General features: G+C 36.0%; 1 protein-coding gene across 9 annotated transcripts in view; it reads right to left on the bottom strand.

The window, feature by feature from the left end:
• The window catches only part of PDE1A (phosphodiesterase 1A), a 196,495-nt gene that overhangs the window by 45,665 nt on the left and 127,993 nt on the right, over window positions 1-22,837 (bottom strand). For all 9 annotated transcript variants that reach the window (XM_066189808.1, XM_066189806.1, XM_066189803.1 and 6 more), the window contains one exon: window positions 8,576-8,689. In XM_066189808.1, the coding sequence (XP_066045905.1) occupies window positions 8,576-8,689 (114 nt within the window). The remainder of the gene's footprint in view (window positions 1-8,575; window positions 8,690-22,837) is intronic.

Genomic DNA, 22,837 nt, shown 5'->3' with positions numbered 1-22,837 from the left:
TAGGAAGCTTATCAGAAGAATTTTATAAATTATTGGTGAACAGTGAGCATAGCGTATTTGTGTTCAGTTTCAGCAGTCCATCTAGGTGACAGTATATTTTGTGAGACTCTTCAACTGGGGTTTAAAAAACTTAAATGCACCCCTCATCCTTCCCCAGTTTACTGAAAGAACAGTAGAAGCATTCCTATTTTTCAGAGGCATAAAATCATCAGAATAAGAAGACTCTTTAACATGAAGTACAAGAAGAGCACAATGAACAAGAATTATGAAATTTTCTGACAGTGGGACAACAGCCAAAAATCAGAACCTTAGTTTGGAAGAGCAGGACTTGTGTGGAGGAAAGGATTTGAGCAAATTATCTTGCAAAACTGAACCAAGGTTGAGACTGGCCAAAGGTCAAAGGCTATAAATTGGCTTTATTGCCTAAACTAAAACCTACGTTATAGTGAACTTAAATCCATTAACACTGTTATTAAATATCCCTAGAGAAATCAGCACATTTATATTTCTGAGGAATATTGGACATTTGATATGGTTTTAGCATAACAAGGAAAAAACGTTACAATCCCTAAAACATATTCTTGTAACTATTCCAGCTGTTACTCAAATGATAGTGTTACTCAAATTGCAAATATTCTGGCAATTAGAGGACCAGGGGCATTAGGCTGCCTCAGAGCATGCAGCTGGGATATTCCACGTCACCTGTGCTGCAGGAAGCAGAGCTCTACATGAGTTTGCTACAGTCGGATGCAGATCTAAATTTGGGATCAAGCCCTGAGTTCTGCAGCTATGAGCCTCTGGAGTACAAATTAAGACTAGTAAGACACAGTGCAGTCTCTCTAATCTTTTTAACCATTCATCTGTAAAGTAGGAGGACTATTCAGTCTGTAAATGACAGTAAGCAGGAGTTACCTCATGAAGACGGAAGAGAAAGTAGCACTTGAAATAAGGGTTTATTTGATCTATAATTTTCATGAGGCCACAGCTCTCTGATGAGAGATGGCTGAATGACATGCCAGGGAGAAGAGAGAGTTTCAGTGGCCCTGCTTCTAACTTAAATAACTAGGAAAGCAACTGTAACACAGAATTAATTTGCAAGCACAAAATTTTACAGGTCCCTCATCAGATAAGATTAATAACTTCTAAAAAAGGATTCGTTTCTTTCAGGTGCCTAATAGAAACAACATTTAAGGACAGGAAACAAGGGCTAGTCATTCATCTCACTCCAACCCATTCTAGCATTCTTTGCCTTTAAAAAAAAAAGGATGAAGATAAAATAAAATCAAAAGACAGGTTCAGAACAAAGGCACACAATCAAACTACTGAACTTCCTAAGGAATATTACAGGGATTTTTGCAAAATTTTGCATTCTAACTTGTAATTGTAAATTGCAAAATATAATTTGTAAACTGTAATATAATTTGTGACATTTCAAAACATATAAAATGCCACACAAGTTCAAAAATGTCACTGGAAAAATTAATGAACATGAGACTATAGCTGTCAAACACAAGGCTACAGCCTCTGGCTTAGCAAGTATTTGGAATGGACTGCTTACAAGCCCATAGCCTCATCCTCCAAATCAACCAACCTGAATATCAGAGATTGTGGGAATTTTAAAGCTAAATAGTTGTTCCATAATCAGTCTTAAGTAAAACTTTGCTGAGATAAATTTCATTCACCTGGCAGGCATGAACTCAAATATCCCAGCTGAATTAAATAAGTATATATCCTAATAGATGACAAGGCACACACTTTTTCTTCCATAAAGCTAAGGAATACCCCAAAATGCTAAAAAACAAAACAACAAAAAGAGCTCTACCAAAATGTTCCACAGAAAATACTTTTTTTTACCACACAGTCAGAATTTCAGGGTTACATATGCTTATTTTGCTCATATATCATTAGCTTGTTAAGTAGATGCAATACGAGGAAGAGATATGCGTGGGAAGGAGAGGGGGAGGCTTGGGTTATTTAATTCTATTCATTCCATGAGTAGAACTTTCATTGACAGTTGTGGGAATAAGTAAGATGTGGCCTATGGCATTTCAGCTTAGCAATCAATTAATACTGCAGTCATAGTAACTAATAACATGATCTTTTTGTCGCAGTACTGTGTTTTTTTGCCAAGAATAATTTTTCAGAATTCAAGTAGTAGATAATTTCTAGTTCTCTTTTCATTTAATCAGAATTTTAAATATAGTAATGCACTAATCACAAGTATATTTCTTTTCCCTTAGGAATATATTAGATGCATTATGGAGGAGAAGAAAGAAAAGAAAATGAAAAATTAAAATTAGATAACGGCTATGGGGAAAAAACCTCCATCTTTGTTGATCAGTCATGCTGCCTAACAGAGGTAGTGAGAGATTTCCTGAGAAGAGGTTGAGAAGGTGGTACTAGCTCTTTGCCAATTAGTGAATTAATCAAGCTCTTAGAAGTGAATTACAGAAAGTCACCCCCTAGATCTAGAATGCAGAAGAATTTACAGTCTTAATAGTCAGTTCATATTTTTTCCAATTATTTAGCTCTATTATCTCCCTATCTTCCTAAATAAGCATGAATCAATACATTCAATCAATATTTCCATCCTCTATAGTCCAGTACAACTTCCACTTACATTCACTAAAACGTTCTCTTGACTTCCACTAAGGATAAACAAACTGCAAAAACGAATGAGGGGAATTTTTAGTACATAAAATGTTTCCAAAGGAAATGATGAGCTTACCAACACGTACTCATAAAATCAGCACATGCTTAGAAGAATTGTCCTCATATGAAGAATTACCAATTAGTTCAAATAAACAGAAAATAATTTGGAATAAGTGAAGGTATTACAATAGAAGAGAAGCAATGTAGGAAGGATCATTGTTACTGTCACTTTTTGATATGTACTGCCTATTCAGAAATGCAGAGGTATATACCAAAGACCAACAACAATCTTAAGGTTTGGCTCAGGATACTCATGATTAAAAATGTCATTTTTCAGAGTACAGCTGTGAGCTAATGTCTTTTCTCTTCTCTTCTTTCTCCTTTCCTTTTCTCTCCTCTCAATTTGATATGGTATTCTGGGAGTTCTATGGGGCAGAGACTAATTCAGGGCATGACCTAGAAATAAATTAACAGCAAAACCAGAAAAATTCAATAACTTTGAGAAAGGGATGCTGGCCATTTACTAAATAACCTAACTGAACTGAGAAGGTTTCACCAGAATTTAATAGATTTTCAGTGATAAAAAATGCATTTTTTTAATATAACTTGAATGCTCTTGTAAGTTTTCCTCTCAGAAAAAAGAAAAAAGAAAAAAGAAAAAAGAAAAAAGAAAAAAGAAAAAAGAAAAAAGAAAAAAGAAAAAAGAAAAAAGAAAAAAGAAAAAGAAAAAAGAAAAAAGAAAAAAAGGAAACCACATTAGCTTAGTACAAAAGATTTCAAAGGCTTATTTTAAGCTTCTATAAGGGTGGAACGCACTGAATTAATCTCTACACAATAAGCTTTTTCTCAATAGCAGCTTTTGCAAAAGTATCAATTGTAGATTCCCTTAATGGATAAACTGAACCATTTACTTCAAATGGTACATTTATTTGTTCAGGCAAAGTACATTTAACCATGGGTTGGCTATGGAGGACAGCAATACACACTCAGCAAACTTGACTGAATATTCAGGATTAAAATTTAACCTCATGCTTAAGTAATTGCCACTTCAAATATCTCCCCAGCAAGACCAGCTGAGAGAGGAATCACACAGACCATATTTTTCACCTGGCAAATAATTACTGAATAGAGTGGCCCGTTCCACCTGTTCTATCCTTGGCATTAGGCAGATTATGTTCTTTAATATTCATAGATTTTTTTTCCCCAAAAAAGTAATTTTCAGGAGAAATATGTTCTAGGCCTTTCAAGATAAATTACATTATTGGCTGAATGCCCTACTGTTCTTTGAATGAAACACTCACCTTCACATATAAATGAACAAATTAATCTGTCTTTTCAGATTGAGAGACTGAGGATAAATGTTTTTAAAAGTTAAAAAGCATATTTTTGATGTAAGAAATTTTAAGTTTCCCAACCTTGCACCATCAAAGACATTTTGCTGGTGTGACCATCTCTACTGGTGTCCCTGAATAGCTACTGGTGTCTGAATTGGCACAATTCCTTCCATAACCAGAGCCTTACAGCCAGTGAAACTCTGACTCAGTCAGCTCCATCTGGTGTGCCACAGGTGAGAACAGAGTGCCAATGGTCCTGCAATGTCATGGAACAGTTTCCTGCTGTGAGATGCTCAGCAGCAACTTATGGAGCACTAGCTCACAGCCTTGTAATGCTGATACTAAAATACAGCTCGTGAAAATTACACATTATAAGAAACATAAAAGGTGGGTCCTTCACTGACTTTGGCTCTCATTTAAAACAGGAAGCTCCTAAACATATATTGATGGCTGGAAGAGAGTGAAAGAAAGAACAAGGTTACCAAGTAAGTATCATCCCAGTTTATTATTTTTTGAGATATCAATTGCTAGCCTAAGGTAGAGCAGCTGCCATGGACCTGGGTCCTGCTGCAGTACTGAAAAAGCTTGAAAATACCAGGGAACAGCCTTCTCCAGCTTGTAAAATAATCCAAACTGCATACTGAAGGCTGCCCAAGAGCAAGCTATACTGACTATTCTTCACCTCAGAACCTCCGGGAAACAGGACAATATCATTTATTTGTTGGGCTGTTGCTAAGCTCCATTCCCACTTCCACAACACTCAGCTCTGGGGCACCAGTATCCAGTCAAGCATTTTGCTTCTCTTTTTGCTTCCTTGGACCTCACGTGGCAAAGATACACACATGCATGTTCCTATCACAGATATTTCTGTGGTGTGCTTGAAGGGTAGCACAGACATTTGGTGAGATGAAATAACAAAACTCTTTGTCTTAAAATTTAACTATTTTCTTTTTGCCCAAAATTTGAGGATGTGCTTGTCCCTTTTAAAGTCCCAAAACCACAGAAATATTAGAAGCATTGCTGGAGTAGTACACTGGAAACTCAGTTTAGTCCAAGGTGTTTATTACAACAGCAGGCACAAAGTCCAGGTTCAATGACCTCCTTTTCAGCTAACATTATACTTATCACAATGTGTTCGTTTTTTTTCTAAATAAGAGCTTTTTATCAAGAACTGTATTTTGATACAGTAGTGTCATTGAAATACATTCACTATTTCCAGAGCTCTCATGCAAAGATATATTGCTACAGTCACCCTTAATGACATTTCCTTTTTCTTCATGAACCTGTCTTTGTTTTTATGCCTTGTTGAATCAAAGATGCTCAAAAGACCTGCCAGCTATATCATACAGAGCTACTTCATGCATTACAGAAATGCAGTCTCTCCTAAGTCAAAAGTTCTCAACTAGCTAAAGCCTTATTAAAAGGGCATTATACAGCCTGAAGAAAACAATAACTCTGTATGGAACTGCAACTGCACAGATAAATATCCTCCTGAAACCAAGTATATTTTCTAAAATACTAAGGAATTTAAAAATAAAACAAAATTGGAATAAACTACTCTGATTTTAGGCAGAAAAACATAGAAGTAGTCTCCACTATAAGGATTTTTTATAATTGTTGTTGTTGTTGTTGTTATTATTTAGCTTTGGAATATTTTTTTTTCCTTTCATCTTCTAATTTCCATCTAGATTTTATTTGACTTATTTTCTTTTCAGTTAGCGTGAATTAAAAGCTGCATTTACAAGGAACGGAACAGCTGTCATGACTGAATTATCAGGCTGTATTTATTTCCTGTTTGACTCTAAATGTCCTTCTTCCATTGCCTTGAGCCAAGTGACAGGTACTAATGGAGAAAATTCTGCAAGATTTGTCAGAATTATTTATAACACCTATTGAGTAAGTTCGAACTTCATCCATAGAGCAAATCTGAGGGGCTGGAGCCGTGAGAGTCTCCTGGTTATTTTCAGCTGATGGTGTACCTCTTCTTCAGCTACCAGATACCATAGATAATGAAGCTCATAGGAAAGCAGCACTTACTTGATTCCTGATGTGTGGGCTTTCCCACTTTCCATCAGCTCAGAACCTTTCAGAGAGATATTGACATTCACTGCCCCAAACCAATTTTTCCTCACTTTGGAAGGTTATCCCTAATCCAGGGATCAATACTGGGCTTGAAACAGAAAGCATCGGTATTTTCGCAGGAGTTGCAGACACTTGACTGAACAGCAATTCATATGTAAGAAACTTACTAAAGTTATTGAACTTTGTGATGTAAAAAATTGCATGTTCAGGCTCAGCAGGAACAGGCCATTTTGCTTATGATCTAAACTATTATTTCTAATCTACTAATGAACGCAATTACCTCACTAGCAGACTCCCACAGAAGTAGCTCTGTGCAAGACAAAGGACCTGTATTCTTCGGTGGGAACAAGGACAAATGGAACCACACCAGCTAACTCAGCCTCCATTTGACTCAACAATACACTGAGCTTTGTTCCTTAGGGATTGGCTTCCCAGGAACTCAAGAGACCTTCTTTGTGTGTTTATGTTTTTGGGTGTAGGCTTAGATCACAGAATAATGGCCACGCTATTTAAAATATTATTATCTTTGCAGCTTGCCATGGAAAAGAGTCTACTATGAAAGTACCAGTGGCAACTACAGTGTTTCCCAGCCTCACAATAGATTTACAATTTATATTTGTTAGTAAATTACAAATTTTACAGATTATCGTTTACAATTGTTTTTAATGGGGAAGTGTCAAAATTTAAAATAGAACGTAACATTGTAAATAAATATGTAACATTGTCCAAACTAAGATGTGGGGGGTCAGTCGACATTTCTAGGATAAAATTAACACAATTTTTAACTTTTTTAACAAGGTTAAAAAGGTTTATTCTGATTCTGAATTTCATGGAGACTACATTAGTCCAAGGAAGAGAAATTAAGACCAAAATCATATACTGTAAACCAAAAGGAACAATATGGAGGTACAACAGTGAAGTACAAACCACTAAAATTAAAAAAGCAAAAGTAGAAAAGTAGGTTTCATTATTGTCTGACTTTTAACTATTACTTATAGCAGAATTTGATTTATAGGTTGACATATATATACTTATATATAAATATATATAACTCTATATATAAATATTATATATATTAAATATATATACACTACTATATAAATACAGATACAGGTACGGAAATATATACACAAAATGTATACTTAATACATATCTATATAAGGAACATTACCAAAATTTGGTAGGTCCACAAACTCTAAAGTATTCAATAAATAAGTATAACACAAGCATTCAATAAATAAGAGCGAAACAAGATACCTGTCTTAGGTATATCCTGACTTAGTACTGTGAAAAGCCAGAATATTCTGTAAAATAGTGGATGCAAAAAATAAATTATTAAACATCATTGTGCAATGAGCTCCAGAAGAAAAAAAAAATTATTGATACCCTGAAGTAGAATTTTTGAAAATAGTCACCATTAGGAGGCCATAGTGGCCTTAGGATTAAGAAAATAACAAGGGACTATGCAAATCTGGCAAATCACTATAAAATTAAATATGTTTGTTTTCTTTTGGGTAGTTTAATAATCTTGCTGTCAAGTTCTATGAAAGCAATCAGCTTATTTAAAGATTTGCTTACAGCAGAAACCACGCACCTGTTGCTCCCAGAGCCTATGTATTTTTCAGTGGTAGCTGTTTTCTCTGTGCATGCTGTTTGTCTTCATTCCCACACAGAGCCAGAAAGACTGGATTCCTCATTGTGATGTTACTATTCATTTCCACAGAAGCTGCCTCAGTTTAGAAACTAAGTAAATCTTAATTTATTTCCCCAGTCCTGGCACTACTGCTCAGAAAGAGCTACGAATACTACGCTCATTTAATGCCAGTGTTTGGGAGGTGTATGGAGGAATAACCAGTGGCTTATCTCTGAAGCAGGACTTCAAGCACTCTATCAGCTATGAAGATTTGCAAGGGGAGGGCACACACCACAGAGTGTTAGGTCCATGAAATAATTCTTAAAGAAATGTAGAACTGAGACATACACTGCATGCTCCAGCAGTACCAAGGAAGTTTTGGCAGGCATCTTTGCAAGACCATTCTGCTTAGAAAAAAAATTAGGAAGGCCAGTGTGCAGAAAGAAAAACAGTAAATTAGCTAGCTAACTTCAATACAGTCCACATCTTAAAACTCTTTCAAGAAGCCAACTACTTAGGACTTCTATTTTAATTGGAATTTACTCACAAGATTGCCAGTAATACTGCCAACAATAAACAGAAACTAACCCTCAAACATTATAAAATAAATCACAGCTTTTTATTCATTTGTGTATTTACTGACCAGTTATTCTGACTCATTTCTCTGAGCATTTCTTTCCAGACAACAGTTACATCTGACCTTTGGAATCTTACTTGTTTTAACCTTGTCACTAAAAGACCCAAGAGCCACATATGCTTCTTCTGATGTGCACAGACCTTCAGCTCATGTCAGTTACAATTGCATGCAAAGACCAAATATCCAAAACACAGTTTGCAACATCCTTTCTGGTTTATTTTTTCCCCTCAGACTTACCTGGTTTCATCAATATAAACTGCCTCCAGCACTGATGCTGCATATTCAATATTCTTTTTTAAATCCACCACATTAATGTCACCCTTCTCCAGCTGCTTTACCAAGCATCTTAATCTGTGGGGGGAAAAAAAAAAATCAGTGTGATGATTCTATCAAATTTAGTGACTTCATTTTCTAATTGAAACATTGGAACCAACACAACAATGTAGAGGCAAGAACCATCACTCCATTTCTTGTCTTTTAAGAAAATCTGGCTTTAGAATGCGCTTGACAATGACTGCGTTTAGGTTTTTACAGCCTGCTAAACTCATAAAGTGTACTAAAAAACGACTTACACATTCCAGAAAGTCAGAGAGGACATTTTAACCCTCATCAAAGCAATTTCCTGTTAATTTGTGATGTTATTATTATGCCTCAGTCTCTAACGTAAAAACAAAAAACAAACATATATAACTTCATATGTTGTCTTCGTATAATTTTTCCATGCTTAGGTAGTTAATTCTATTTTTTATAACCACAGTATACTGATTTTGCTCCACTTAAATGTCTTTAATTTTTATTGAGGCCTCCAGTATGTTTTTGCTGCAGAATTTCTATTCTTATTAGTGTGAACAATTATGGAAGTCTATTTTGTCTGTGCTTACAGTAAATTCATCACTTTACCAGAGGAAAGGCAGTGCCTATGGCAGTAGAAAAATCCAAATACTCCCAAGTGTGCTTTAAACTTTTAGTTTTGAGAACTCTATTTTACAGTACAAACACGGATACGCCCAAAGGGGATTTTGTAATGCATCAACTCATGTCTCTGCAGCAATACACTTACACAGATAAACTCCTTGAATACTAGATTTTTCCTAAACTCTGCTGACAAGAACACTTCTGACACTGCTCAATTTAACCATACTGAGTAGATAAAGCACTGGAGTGAAATGAAAACCTTATCACTAACAGTGCAGAGATGTGACTAAGTGGATGCTTAAAGTATAGTATTTTCCTCCTTTCTGTGCTCTGTCTCTGGGTAGAAATAATCTACAGTTTTGTATCATGTAAGATAAAGATTTCTGTAATTAGGATATATCATTATCATTACACAGCTTTCATTAAATAATCCTTTCTATGTGCAGGAAAAATTGTGAAATGAGCATTTAGATAAAAAGCGCAGTGAAATTAATTCATCATTAAGATAACTACTTTCAGAAAAAGATCATATTTATGACATGAATGAGCATACATGAAATATGGAAATGTTACATGAAGAGGAGACTGAGGGGACACCTCATTGCAATTACAACTTCCCCATGAGGGGAAGAGGACAGGCAGGAACTGATTTTTCTGTGGTGACCAGTGACAGGACCCAAGGGAATGAATGGCCTGGAGTTGTGTTAGGGGAGGTTTAGGTTGGATATCAGATAAAAATTCTTAAAGCAGAGGGTGTTTGGGCACTGGAACAGGCTGCCCAGGGAAATAGTCCCAGCACCAAGCCTGACAGAGTTCCAGAAGTTCCTGGGCAACACTCTCAGGCACATGGTGTGACTCCTGGGAATGTCCTGTGCCGGGCTGTGAGCTGGACTCAATAACCCTTCTGTGTCCCTTCCAACTCAGCTTATTCTGGGCTTCTGTGATAATAATGTATTTCGTACGTATACACTATGTATTATTTTCATTGGGCGCATACAGTATTTGACTGGACCTAATCAAAATATTTAAATAACAAAATTACAGTGACATTGAAAAAATCATAAACTTGTAAAGTATTCTTCCATCATAAAACCACTTTCATGGGGTTTTTTACATATTTCTTTGGCCCAAGTACAATTATGTTCAGGTGTGTGAGGATAATTTTGGCAAATGGGGTTTTAAGACCAACCTCCTCAGTTCTCCGAAGCCTTAATTCAATGCAAATTAGCCTAGCATATGCAACAAATAAGGCTCTTAGCAACAATATTTACTTGGTATTTTACACAGTGCATTGCATAGCAGTGGAATGGAAAACATAGCGTTAAAATTTTTTCTCAGAGAAATGAAGTGGGCAGATGAAATACTCCGGGGAGCTCATCTCCTACACAGAAATAACCATATGCATGGGAGACATTTCCAGTACATAACCTCTTCCACTTCAGAGGTACCTGTAGACTGAAGAAGGTTATTTATAGGCATCTCCCAGAACCCAACACACATATCTTCTGGAGTGTGTGCTCCTCAGCACTGCACACACACACAGACCCTCCTAAGCACCAGTGCCAAAATGCCCAGTTGGGTCTGGCAGCCACTACTTAGAAATAGCTGTAGGGTGCTTCTGTCACTTCCACTGTTCCCTCCATATTTGACTGAGCACATCTCCAAATCACACTTTCCAAATTGGGAGCATAAATAAATTTGAAAACTTGTTTTCAAATATACAGAAATATACCACAATAAATCTGTAACACTGCACAGCAGGGGGCTGGGCTCTGGTAGAACCAATATCAGCTTAAAACAGCTTCAAATGCTACCATTTCCAGTAGTTCCACATTATCTGAGGTGGTAGATCAGATGACAGGTATTTGGAATAATTTTTATGCTCTCAGGTGGAAATGAGCCCCTGAGGCAGCCTTTAAGTCACAATGATCTTGCAATATCTCGCTGCACAGGTAACAGATGTAATTTGCCCTGGGGGTATAGTTCACATTCTAGGAGGAACGCAGAACACAGTAACAGACTGGATGATTTGGAAACGCTGCCCAGGCCAATTTAAAGTGATTCTGAAGATACTGCAGATTCACCGAAGGACACAAGTGACCTTATCTCATGCACCACTCTTTGTGAACATGTCCTCAGGAGTCCTTAGTTGACCCAGTGTAAATCTGTCACAGAATCAAAGGATAATTTGGTTGGAAGGGGCTTCTACCTGGTACAAGCTCTTGCTCAAGACAGGGCTAATCTCAAAGATAGGCATAACTCCAAACTTAGATAAAATTACCCATAGGTATTTCTACTCAAGGTTTGAATGCATAAAAATTTCAAAACCTCTTGGAAAAAAGCAGTTTAAATGGTCAATCAGCCTCATGGTGCATCGTGTTTTCACAATATCTAACTGGAATGTCCTCTGTGGAAACCTGTGAGCCCAAATTTTGCTGTGCAGTTCCAAGAAAAAAAACTGTCTCTGTCTATGGTACAACTTCCCACTAGGAAGCTGAACACACCAATAAAATCCTTCCATTTCAGCAGTCAGCAGACACCTGTCATGTAACACTAATGACGTCTACCCCAGAAGCTAGAAAAACTTCAAACACAGCAAAATTAAGTGGGTTGTAACAGTATATGAATGGTCTGCACATACTCAACATCTGCATTAAAGTGAATAGCCACAGAGCTTAGGGGCTGACATTTCAGTAATGAAACTAATAATTTAGTAAAGAATAAGTATCAATTTATAAGACTAAGCAATAAGTGTTAACTCACCCATAGCCCACCATTCCACAAGACAAAGAAACTGCCTGCTTTCCCTAAACTGCCCTTATTTGCCACATGTCTCCCCACCACTGAGCGTTGCAGAGAAACAGCCTTCTAACTTACACATCTGGACTTCACTTAAAACTGTTTTGGAAACTTTTAACAACAAAAAAAAAAAAAAGCTGGCTTTTGCCACAGAACCTATTAAAGGGGAAGTGAAACAAACTGTAAAACATAAATTGTAAACTAACCTTGCTTCCTAGTATACTTTGCAATTAGTGAAAGTCACTGTTGAATATGGGCAATGAACGCACAGGGAATTCTTTGAAAATAATAAACACATGCTGTTGCCAATTAAAGAGAAGCAATTATTGATATTAATATTCACAGTGCAGTTAAAAAAATTATCTGTGTTGGGTAGATCAACTCCAAGTTGTAAATCATTGTCTTCCCACGAATTAATTGAGAAAAGCCTCGCTGTGACAATTGTGACAATGTGTGAAAAAGTTTAAGGACAGAAAAAAGATAATTTTTTCTGTAAACAAGTGTTTCATGTTCTGTTTCAGCTATTTAGTACTGAACAATAAAATTAATTGGATTATTGTAAACTTTATTAGAAAAGTGATTTGACCCTCTACATTAACATCACAAAGTAAAAATGGGTTGATACGGAATGTGAAATTAAAGAGGAGGAGAGTAACAATATCCTGGCAATATGGATAGTTAGTTTAAACACCATTAGTTTTTAAAAACTTTGGAGAAGGGGGACATTTTTCTCTAAAACAATATGTAATTAAAACCACAAACTAGTTTTGCTGCCTCTAGTGATTCTTGTAATAACCAGTTGAATAATTTTCTCCTGTAGAAAACATTGCCTACTCAGGAGCTCCTCAGCTTTCCAAGGCAGAAGTTACATCCTCACTCAAATATGAATACTCTTAAAAAAGGGAAGTATTCAACAATTTCAAATCATGAACAATGAGTAGTTCAGCTAATTTATTAAAAACAGCCCCGTCCCACAGTCCAAGTTGCTTTAGGTACCAATTTGAGATACAAGAAAGTATTTGAATAAGGAGGAATCCAAAATGGAAACAGCAAAACCACACCTTGAAAAGTCACAACAAATTCAAAATATCATTATTTTACTTGAATTCTAAGATTCCCTATATGAATTGCCCAAATTCCAATTATTTCTACGTAAATTGGTATAACTGGAATTTTACACATTTCTATTAAGAACATGCATGTATTAAATAAATCTTTGTATAAATACACCATTCCCTCCAACAAATTCAAATAAATGAGAGATGCTGAAGAAATACACACAATACAGTAGCAAAGATTCAGGAGTGATCCCTTTGAGTTGCCACTTGTGTTCCCCTGTTCCTACCTGCCGTTATGATGTGGCCAATTATCACAGCTTCAAAACAGCTAACCTTTACTTCAAGGTATTTCACCTTATGTCAGGGAAAAACAAGCCAATATGGGAATATTTTAACCAGCAAGGCAAGGCCAGCATCTCAATGGGGAGCAAGGGTTAGAACTGGCAGCTCTTGACGCAGACCTTAACGAACGTGTGTTTCATTTCCTTGAAATCATAAAAAATGCAGTTCCAAATGCAGTTACCTAATATTTCTTCTAAGTAGAGGAGCTCTCAATAAACCCTTACATGGAGAAATACAAGAAAGATATACGGTGTTTTCAGTGCTGCAAATGTGTTTTATGAACTTACTTCTCAGTCACTGCTGTGTCTGAGCATATGCACAGGAAGCCCTGTGGTTGCTAAGGGTTTCATGAATCACATGTATTTCATGATTATTTTAAGCATTTAAGTGGTACACGCTGATCTGTAATTATGATTCAGTCATTAGAAAATAAATATTGACCATGCTGGTAGTTCAGACAACATTTTTATATACCAAAACTTCAACCCCATATTGAAGAATTGAAATAGAAACTGTGCAGCTATATGGCAACACCAAATTTTACACTTTCTTAATGAAAATACTCTGCTTTTTCATGGTGATATAACTGCCATGGTTGTTCAAATATTATTTTTATGTAAGATGAAATGGTTTTCCTTCAAGACAGGCATTCTCCATTAGGCTTCAATTCATTTTACCTTATCCTATATCAAGCCAACTGAAGTTCTTTGATTTAAAACTGCATTAACCAGAATTGGTAATTTTGTACTGAAAATATTTTCTAGTCTATTACTTAGAAAACATATTGCTGTCATTGCTTTTGAAAGCCTTCTTGGTGCAATTTCTGCAATCAAGGAGAGAAGATTGGTAAGTGCTCAGCACTAAAATGATGTCATTGCCCAAGTGCCATGTCCAGCTGCTTCTTGCCAACTTGCATTTCTCTCAACACACACAGTTGACAGCTGACAATATATTACGTGAACAGAGGTTACCTAAAGGCCTGTATAAGAATGCAGTAGAGAAGAGTTTTTTGAAACGGCAGACCCCATACTTGGTCTAAGAACATGGTCAGATGAGGTGTCCCAGCTATCGCTGTGTGGTCCATTCCAGCTCAATTTTCCTCGGAAAAATTGCCCCACCTGCTCCCATACCTCATAGCACAAGAGTATGGGTAACAATATCTCTTCAATCTGACACTGTCAAAACAATCTTGTTTACCTTCAAGATGCCTTACATCAGTCCTACTGAAGTCCATCCGCAATCAGATGAGTGTCCCATGCACGTACAGTTGTGCTATCAGATGAATCAGGGTAGTTGGTTCAGCTGGACTTACAGACTGACACAATCACCAAGAAAATCCTACTTCAATAGAAGTTCTCACTTTTCAGTGGATTTGGAAGTCCTCCTTTCCTACTTTTAATTAAACTTAAATACTTAGTATTGAAGTACTAAAGTATATGAGTTTTACTTCTAATATATAATCACACCTTCCAGATGGGATGACAGAGCCAATTTATCTTGAATTTTATTTTTAATGTGTATCATGGGTTCTGAGGAACAAAGTACAGATCTGTATTTTTAGGATAAAATTGTGAAATGTAAAAATCCCAAATATTTGCATTATGAACTATTAGAGACTATTGCATAAAATCATTTAAGAGTTATCTTAGTCTGCCTGAACTATTGGAGAAAAAATACCACCACCTTAATTGAGATGTCTTTTCTACTGAATAATTAACAGCTTCAACAAATCTATTTTCACTAAAAGGATTTTTCATTGAAAAGACAGAACAAGACATAAATGCTTTAGCACAACAGCTGTAGTAATTACAGTACAATTTTTCTGTAAAATCATTACCATCTCAGTGGTTCTGAAGAAAGAATAAAGTACATGTAATGTATATGGCAACGTAAAAATATGAATAGGGTTTTTATTTAAAACCGCAATACTGCAATTAAAATGTAGAAAAAAAAATAGGAGATGCTAGAATTCAGCACTCCATGCTATGTGTGAAACTAACTTCTGGCATTTGGAATTGTTAAAAATAAATGTTCTGCTGAAGAATTGCCAAATAAAGTACTTCAAAGCAAGTCTTGGTAATGAGAAGTAGAACATCAGATTAGCCTGAACACTTGAGAGCTACATAAATGTTTAAAAGTGGAAAGAAGCAAGCGGGTGAACCTTTTCCCTACATTCTTTAAGAATGATCATAAATAGGATGAAATGTAACATGGCCATTCTTATTCACACATGAGACCCTGATTTAGGATTTGTACATGGGAAACTAAATTGGAATTAGTGTGAGATAAGAAACTGAAATTCACAATCTTTGAATAGCTCCGCCTTTGAATATTTCAGGATTAGTTGCCTGAATCAGATAAAAGACCCTGGACCTCATCAGAAAAAAAATATTTCCAAAAAAGTAATTCCTGAACAATATCATGTTAAATCCATTATCAAGTATATAGTACATGTGGTCTATATGCATACTGGTTTTTTGTTCTGGAAATAGTTGTGACAGGAAGGGTAGCAAACCAAATGAAATATCATGTGTAGCCAATGCTGCTATACAGCTGCCATTTTCCTCAGCCTGCAGAGCACCTGGCACTTCAATACAAAGGGTTTGAGTTTGTTGGCCTGGAAGGTAGATTGGATTAGAGGCCATTCCTTAGTTCCTGCAGGGTTTTTTTGTCTTAAATCACACAAAAGATAAGAGTTTCCCCTACAAGACTCTAATCTAGAAGACTGCAAGAAGGGACAGGCAGCTATCCTTACCAGAACTGCCTTTGTTTTCCATACTGTGCTCAGGACTTTGATGAGATCATGTTCTTACACACCCCATAAAGCCCTTTAACTTCACTGCTTCAGTAAGATGTACTAACCTCACCTGCTAATTGCATTGTCTTCCTGATATGAAAACATGCTATTAAACCAACCTGATTATCAACCTATTTAGCAAAGTGGGACCATATTTTCATGGTTTCCAATTTGTTGATGCTCCTGGTTTGAAACAGAGCACCCCTCAGAAGGTGTAGCCAGAATCTATCAGCAAAAGTGTTACTTTTCTCTTGTTTTAAGAGAAAGTTTAAGGTTTTAACTTACTTTTTTTAAAATGGGAAAATCTAGCAAACATAGACAAATTTGCCTGTTTGTATAAACTTATATATATATATATACATATTATACGCAGATTAGACTGAAAATTTAGAACCTAGTTCTCAAACTGCTCAGGACAATATCCATAGAATATTAATGATGACAATAACATGGACCATCTTAGTTGCTAAATGATACACTGCCCCATTACTTTCTAACAGAAGTCCTAAATCTGCCTTAAAATTAACCACGGAACTAATACATCCAGCCATGTCTAACTACTTGTGAAATAGTTTGAAAATGTTCTGTTTACCAGAAAGAGCTTTCAGCTGGAAAATTACTGGGCTTCTAGCAAGAATTTGTTTATAAGAAAATTTCAAACCCACCTTCTAATGATGTAAAGTTCTATCCTTAATATCTATCTCTTTTGAGGACACAGTAATTAAAATGTGACTTCTTCAAAGTGATGACAGTACAACATCCCTAAATGTTCTGCTCTAGGGATGCGAAATCTAACCTGAAAGGCTCAACTCGCTTACAGTCATGACTAACATAATTCCCAAATTTTGCTTCATTTCTCATCGCTCTACTGAATGAATCACTATGCTTCAGTTGTCTACAAAGCATTGCTATTTCTTTCAAGTTAAGAACCTGGTTATATTTTAATTTTAAAATAGAAAACTAGTCAGTTCTTGACTCAATATTATCATGTTTGTTTACACACTTACTAGGGAAGAAGCCTGTGTGTATAAAAGCAAAATAGGTAATAAAACAATTTCTCAGAAAGTGTAACTATATATTATGATTTTCCTGTCATATTCTCAAACATTACATTGTTTTATTTTACATTACTTTTCAGATCCTTTACTGCAGCATATTTTTTATTGGAATCCTCAGTTTTGAAATCAAGTTATTAACTTTCATTGAAAATGCCATTACTCAGAGAAGTAAGCCTTTTTCAAGGAGAATAGGCCAGTTTTAATACAGTAGGAAACGGTCCAGACATTGATCACAAGGGAGCCCTTGAAGAAACATCATAGAGAAGTAATATAGCAAAGTCTACAGTGGTTAAATTTCCTAAAATTAATGCAAACGAGAAAGTGCTTTGTTCAGTAGTCTCTTACCAATACATTGATTTCACCTGCAGATATCTACATGATGTCATGAATATGCAATGCAGGATGCTCATGAATGGATGGTGGAGAAAGGGAAATTAAGTGCAATGCTAATTAACAGTTCAGATCTGGTGAATGTGGATTCGCATGTATGCCTTAGCCAAGCAAACTTCACAAGTAACAGCTCAGGGTTAGTGAGAGTGTTTAAAGCCTCTCTGCAATTTCGCTCTGGAAAGATCATGTGAAAATGATGACTAATCAAATGGATATGACCTTTTTGGTCAGCCACCACATTTTCCTAGGTCAGCAAACCACAGTGGCTGCTGTGCTTGTTTGGCTTGGAACCACGGGGCAGGGCCTGGCCATCTCCTGTGGCAGTATATTCCAGTGGTCAGTATATTCCCTGTATTTGACCTTACTAGCAAGTGAGCCTTCTAAGCCATTTTACGTTTATCTCAGCTCATTATTTCTGTGGGGTTTGAAGTTTTGTTAATGCCATATTTCATGATTATTGATGACTAGAGATTCAATTGTCAGCAACATTCATTTCTGTGGACTCTGGTTTTTAAATGGAATTAAAGATTCAAGGACATGATTCTGAAAGATGTGTGAGAGATAATCAGGGATTTCCATGTTGTGCAGTGAGATGCACAAAGAAAGGAAAAAAAACCCAACCAACTTTTCTTCTAAAATAAAAAAACAAGGAACATGGAGGAAACGTGAACATGACAGAGTATAGACACTGACATTTCATACAGTAACTACATTAGCAAAAATGTGTATGTATTTTTATGAAGAAACTTGCTCAAAGCCCAGAGACATTCAATTGAAGTGAGACATGCAGAAACAACTAACAGTGGCAAAAAAGCATGCATATGGGCACCCAAATAAAAACATATTATCCATGGCATAACTGTTTGGAGATTCAAGGATTTTTAGGATTTTGTGTAATTTTTCTATTAATCTTCAGTTTTCTTTATATTTGAAATTATCTGTCTGAGAAATGTGATCCTAAATCTGCATACATCAGCCTGTATCTTAAAATCCAGCTAATATTCTACTGTTGGATACATGTTAATGTCTTTTACATGAAGAAACAATGTAAGAAAAAAACTGCAATAATTTTCCGATGTTACATTCTAGATCAGGTATTAAGGAAAGGTATTTATATTATGGTGAATCGGACTTAATGTGAAGTTAATCCCAGGAGTAATTTAAGTATACTTTGACATAAAATTACTGGTTTTGACTCTTTAGATTTTTCATTCACTATGACTATTACTTTGAGGTCAAATCACTGTGCTTAGTTAAAATTTTAATCGAGAATCGTTAATCTCAGACTCTTTTCTGGAACACCCTTAATAGAATTCAAATTGGAGCACCATTAAAAGAATAGAAAACAGCAGAGTAAAAAAATTCTTACCTACAAAGAAATAAACACTATCAAAATGATATCAGAAATCAAAGTAACTCTTAAAGAGGATTAATCAAAATAAAATTTAACTAATATCTTCTCTTACTCAATCACAAGGACTCTGCTAGATTCTGTTATATTGAAAAAAGAGATCTTGGCACCTCCACATTGGAATTTCCTAAACTTTCAAGACCTCATTTATGCTATCTGGTTGTCTGACATAGATTCAAATTATTTTTGATGAAGGAGGAATTAATTAATTTCTTTCAGAGGCAGAATAACTTGGCATGCAGATACATATTTAATTACACAGGAAGTGAGCCCCAAATATGACAACATACAATTTATTCATGCAAATAATTCCTTTATGAGGTGGATTTCTGACTTTTACCCCAATGATTTATCTACTCTAATACCAAACCAGCCTGTCCTAATATTTTAAGGCTAAAAATCCGGACTATGATTCTTTCTCATTAATTACATCAACCTCACAAGTCTAACTGCACTGTGCACCTACAGTCCCTTTTCTTCAGAAGCCTATGAAAGTTGTTGAGTTTAGAGATGGACATTTTTTAAAACGCCAATGGCCATTGTTCCATTTATCCCAAAGACACATAAATACAAGTGCAAAGATCAGAGCAACAAAATCCGTATCTTTCCATCTGCTTTGGGATTCATCTTTCCATTCCTCCCCAGTTTCCTCCAGCTCTGATGAGGCATAGGCATTTCTCTGCTCTCTCCACGTTTCTGCCAGGATTCGTGGATGCCCACTGTGCATTTTCATGTTCCAGTCATGCTCCTTTAACCTCTCTAGAATTCCCTTTAATCCTCAGGCCAGGCAAGGGAAATACTGACTTTGCCCCTATGTGCCTTTCTCATTCGTGTTCCTTGACACTTTTGCTCTAAACTGAGCCTGGCCTTTTTTATTTTTATTTCTTGGTGTCTGGCTGAGGTTTTTTCCTGCCATTCAACTCCCTGCACTCACAGTCATGCCAAAGTGGTGAACTGAAGAGTACCATCATTAATGGGACATTTTCACTCACCTTGCCTTTCACCTAAAAAATATCCTACTCAGAGCTGTAGAGCTCCCGTAGGGAGGAGTTTTATCAATACACAGCTTCAGTTGAAGTTTATAAGTACTATTTCATCAATTTTTTTCCCATATTTATCTACAACATGAAAGAAACACCCTTGAAAGTAGCAGGCAAGTCACTAGAGCAGGGCAGGGCAGCTTGCTGCAGATCAATTTTTTGAGTCCAGCTCTAATGATGGTACCGGTATTTTTTCAACATTTAATTGATAGAAAGCAAGAAAATATGAAATATCATATGTACTCTAAGGCTGAAGGCACTGTTTCCTACATCCTTGCCACTCAACAATATAATGCTGATGCTGGAAACAATGTTAGGCATCAGAGCTCAGAATTTTAGGCGGCATGAATCTCACAGAACACAGAGGAGTTCAATTAGTTTACATGAGGGCACATGCTTGCTATCACATTTTGGTATAATGGCATGAAAAAACAAAATGAGGGTTTTTTAAGTGAAGACTATCTGCACTGGTTATTTTATATTCCAAGTTTCATTACAAAGTCATTAAAATCTCTGAAGTTATGAAGACAGGTAAGAGTAGTTTAGAAAATCATTAATAGCTCATGCATATGATAAAGATGCATGGATTAACAGCTCATGAAGGACATTTTACTGCTGTCACCAGTGACGCACAGTTCGTGCTTCAAATGCACTAAATTAATTTGCAGTGCTCTTCAGAAATATTTCAGTCATGAAAATACCTAAAGCAGCTGAGCCAAGTGACTGGTGTCAGTAAGGCAGGACTCTGGGACTTGCAAGACACAACAGCTCTCCCACACACAGAGGAGGGATTCATTATACAAGTATTTCTCAAACAACACGAGTACCAAGCTGTCTCTTACTATATCCACATCTACATATCCAGATTGCTGGAACTTGTGACTTAGCACTAAACTTCATTGGGAAGAACCTTCCCTTTCCTCACCCCAGTCTTGTTACATACCAAGAACCGGCTTGATCAGGATAGTTGGTACCTGTTGAAATGCTGAATAGCCTCTTACAAGCTCCAAGTTCTAAATTTGGTTCATGCCAGAATGATTTTGGAATGACATGAAATATTCACAGAGGAAAACATATCACCCTTAGCAAAATAATTATTTGATTTTGTAATCTTATAATGCATACACCATTTAGTTCCAAGAGATATCTACTAACAGAAGGATTAAAAAATATGTCTTAAACTACAAGTTTTAGGTGTCCCATAAAGCAATCAATTTTTCCCTTCATTGGTGAAGGAATAAATGCTACCTTAAGTCTCACTGTGTTTTTCAGTAGCATCCCTTATAACAGTGTAAATTTAATGCACGTTAATACAGGCCCAGGTCTGCTTTGGAAATTAGAATTACTTTTTCTTTAGATTTGCTCCAATGTCTTCTTGTGATAAATAAGGGTGGTTTTGAGTTTCCTTTCTGAATCTTGTCAGCACTTCCCAATCCCACGTTTGTACAAGTGTGGCACTTTTCCAAAATATATAATCTCATAAATCTTATTTAAACAGAAAAATCTTTAAACAGTATTTTACAGACCTACATCAGTGAATGAACTTGGAAAGTTTCCTTTTATAAATAGGATCATAGGATGTCCATAAAAGTCAGTTAACAGGTTTTTCAGACCTTTTAGCCATTCTGAATTTTGAAAGGAAAATAAGATAAATAAATCATAATAATCCTGTCCATGATGCTTACAGATTTTCTATTTATTAGATCTGTCTTGACATTTAACTAGATGCTCATAATTATTAAAAAGATAAACACTGCTAAAAGATGGATTAATGGTGTTGTATTTTCTCTAATAATAACAAAAAAGTCCCAGCAGTTACTCTACTGTTGGATTACACAATGTAATTATGTGATCTGTAAGAACATTTACAGCAGCCTCCTATAGAACTGGACTACTTTTATTTAGCTACTAGATTTTGCTCTCCTTCTAAAATTTAAAATGAGAATGTCTAATTTTGTACTAATGTTACAGCAGTTCTCCTAAAGTTACCTGTTCCATTCCACATTCAGATTTGACACAATTGTAGTATTTGACATTTATGTTTACAATTAAGGCTATAGCTAAGGTTATAACTTAATACAGAAAACAAAAGCACAAAAACTTTGCAGGCCTTTCAATATATCCCTGGAAGAAAACAAAAAAACCTATTTCCAACTAATATAGATTTCATTAAGCAGACTATGGGTTCAGATGTTTTTCTCAAGCAAAATTTCACTGAAAATTGTACAGTATCAGAAAAGCTTTTGGGCTTGAGTAATTGGCATTTCCCTAAGAAAAGTAAGCCTGCATATTGCTAAAAAAACTCTTATCAGTAGAGCACAGAACAGTGGAAGCCTTTTGCAGTCACTCTTATTTTTTTCTCAAGATTCAGAGTGGTACATGACAGAACTGCCCTCTGCCTTCAGCAGCTTATTCTCACATGCATCATCTGATAAGGACCATCTGATAAGGATTGTTCTCTTGCTCTACACCACTGAGTGGACTAGACCTCTGCTTAGCTGACGTAATACAGATCAGCCAATTCCTGAATATCTGCTTTATCAGAAGAACCCTCAGCAACCCAACGGTCTCCAGTCTGCTCCCAGTTCCTGGTCTTACTGATCTGATAATCTGCCCCACAGACTCTCAGACCAGGACACCAGAATGGAATAAGAGCCAGGATGCCCAGCTATGAAAATACGCATATTAA

Source organism: Chamaea fasciata, unplaced genomic scaffold (genome assembly GCF_029207755.1).
Source record: "Chamaea fasciata isolate MVZ Bird 193981 ecotype frontalis unplaced genomic scaffold, bChaFas1.0.hap1 SCAF_8, whole genome shotgun sequence".
In the NCBI taxonomy this organism is placed as follows: domain Eukaryota; kingdom Metazoa; phylum Chordata; class Aves; order Passeriformes; family Sylviidae; genus Chamaea; species Chamaea fasciata.
The sequence above is the reverse complement of the archived record's forward strand: the minus strand, read 5'-3'. Positions and strand labels throughout refer to the sequence as shown.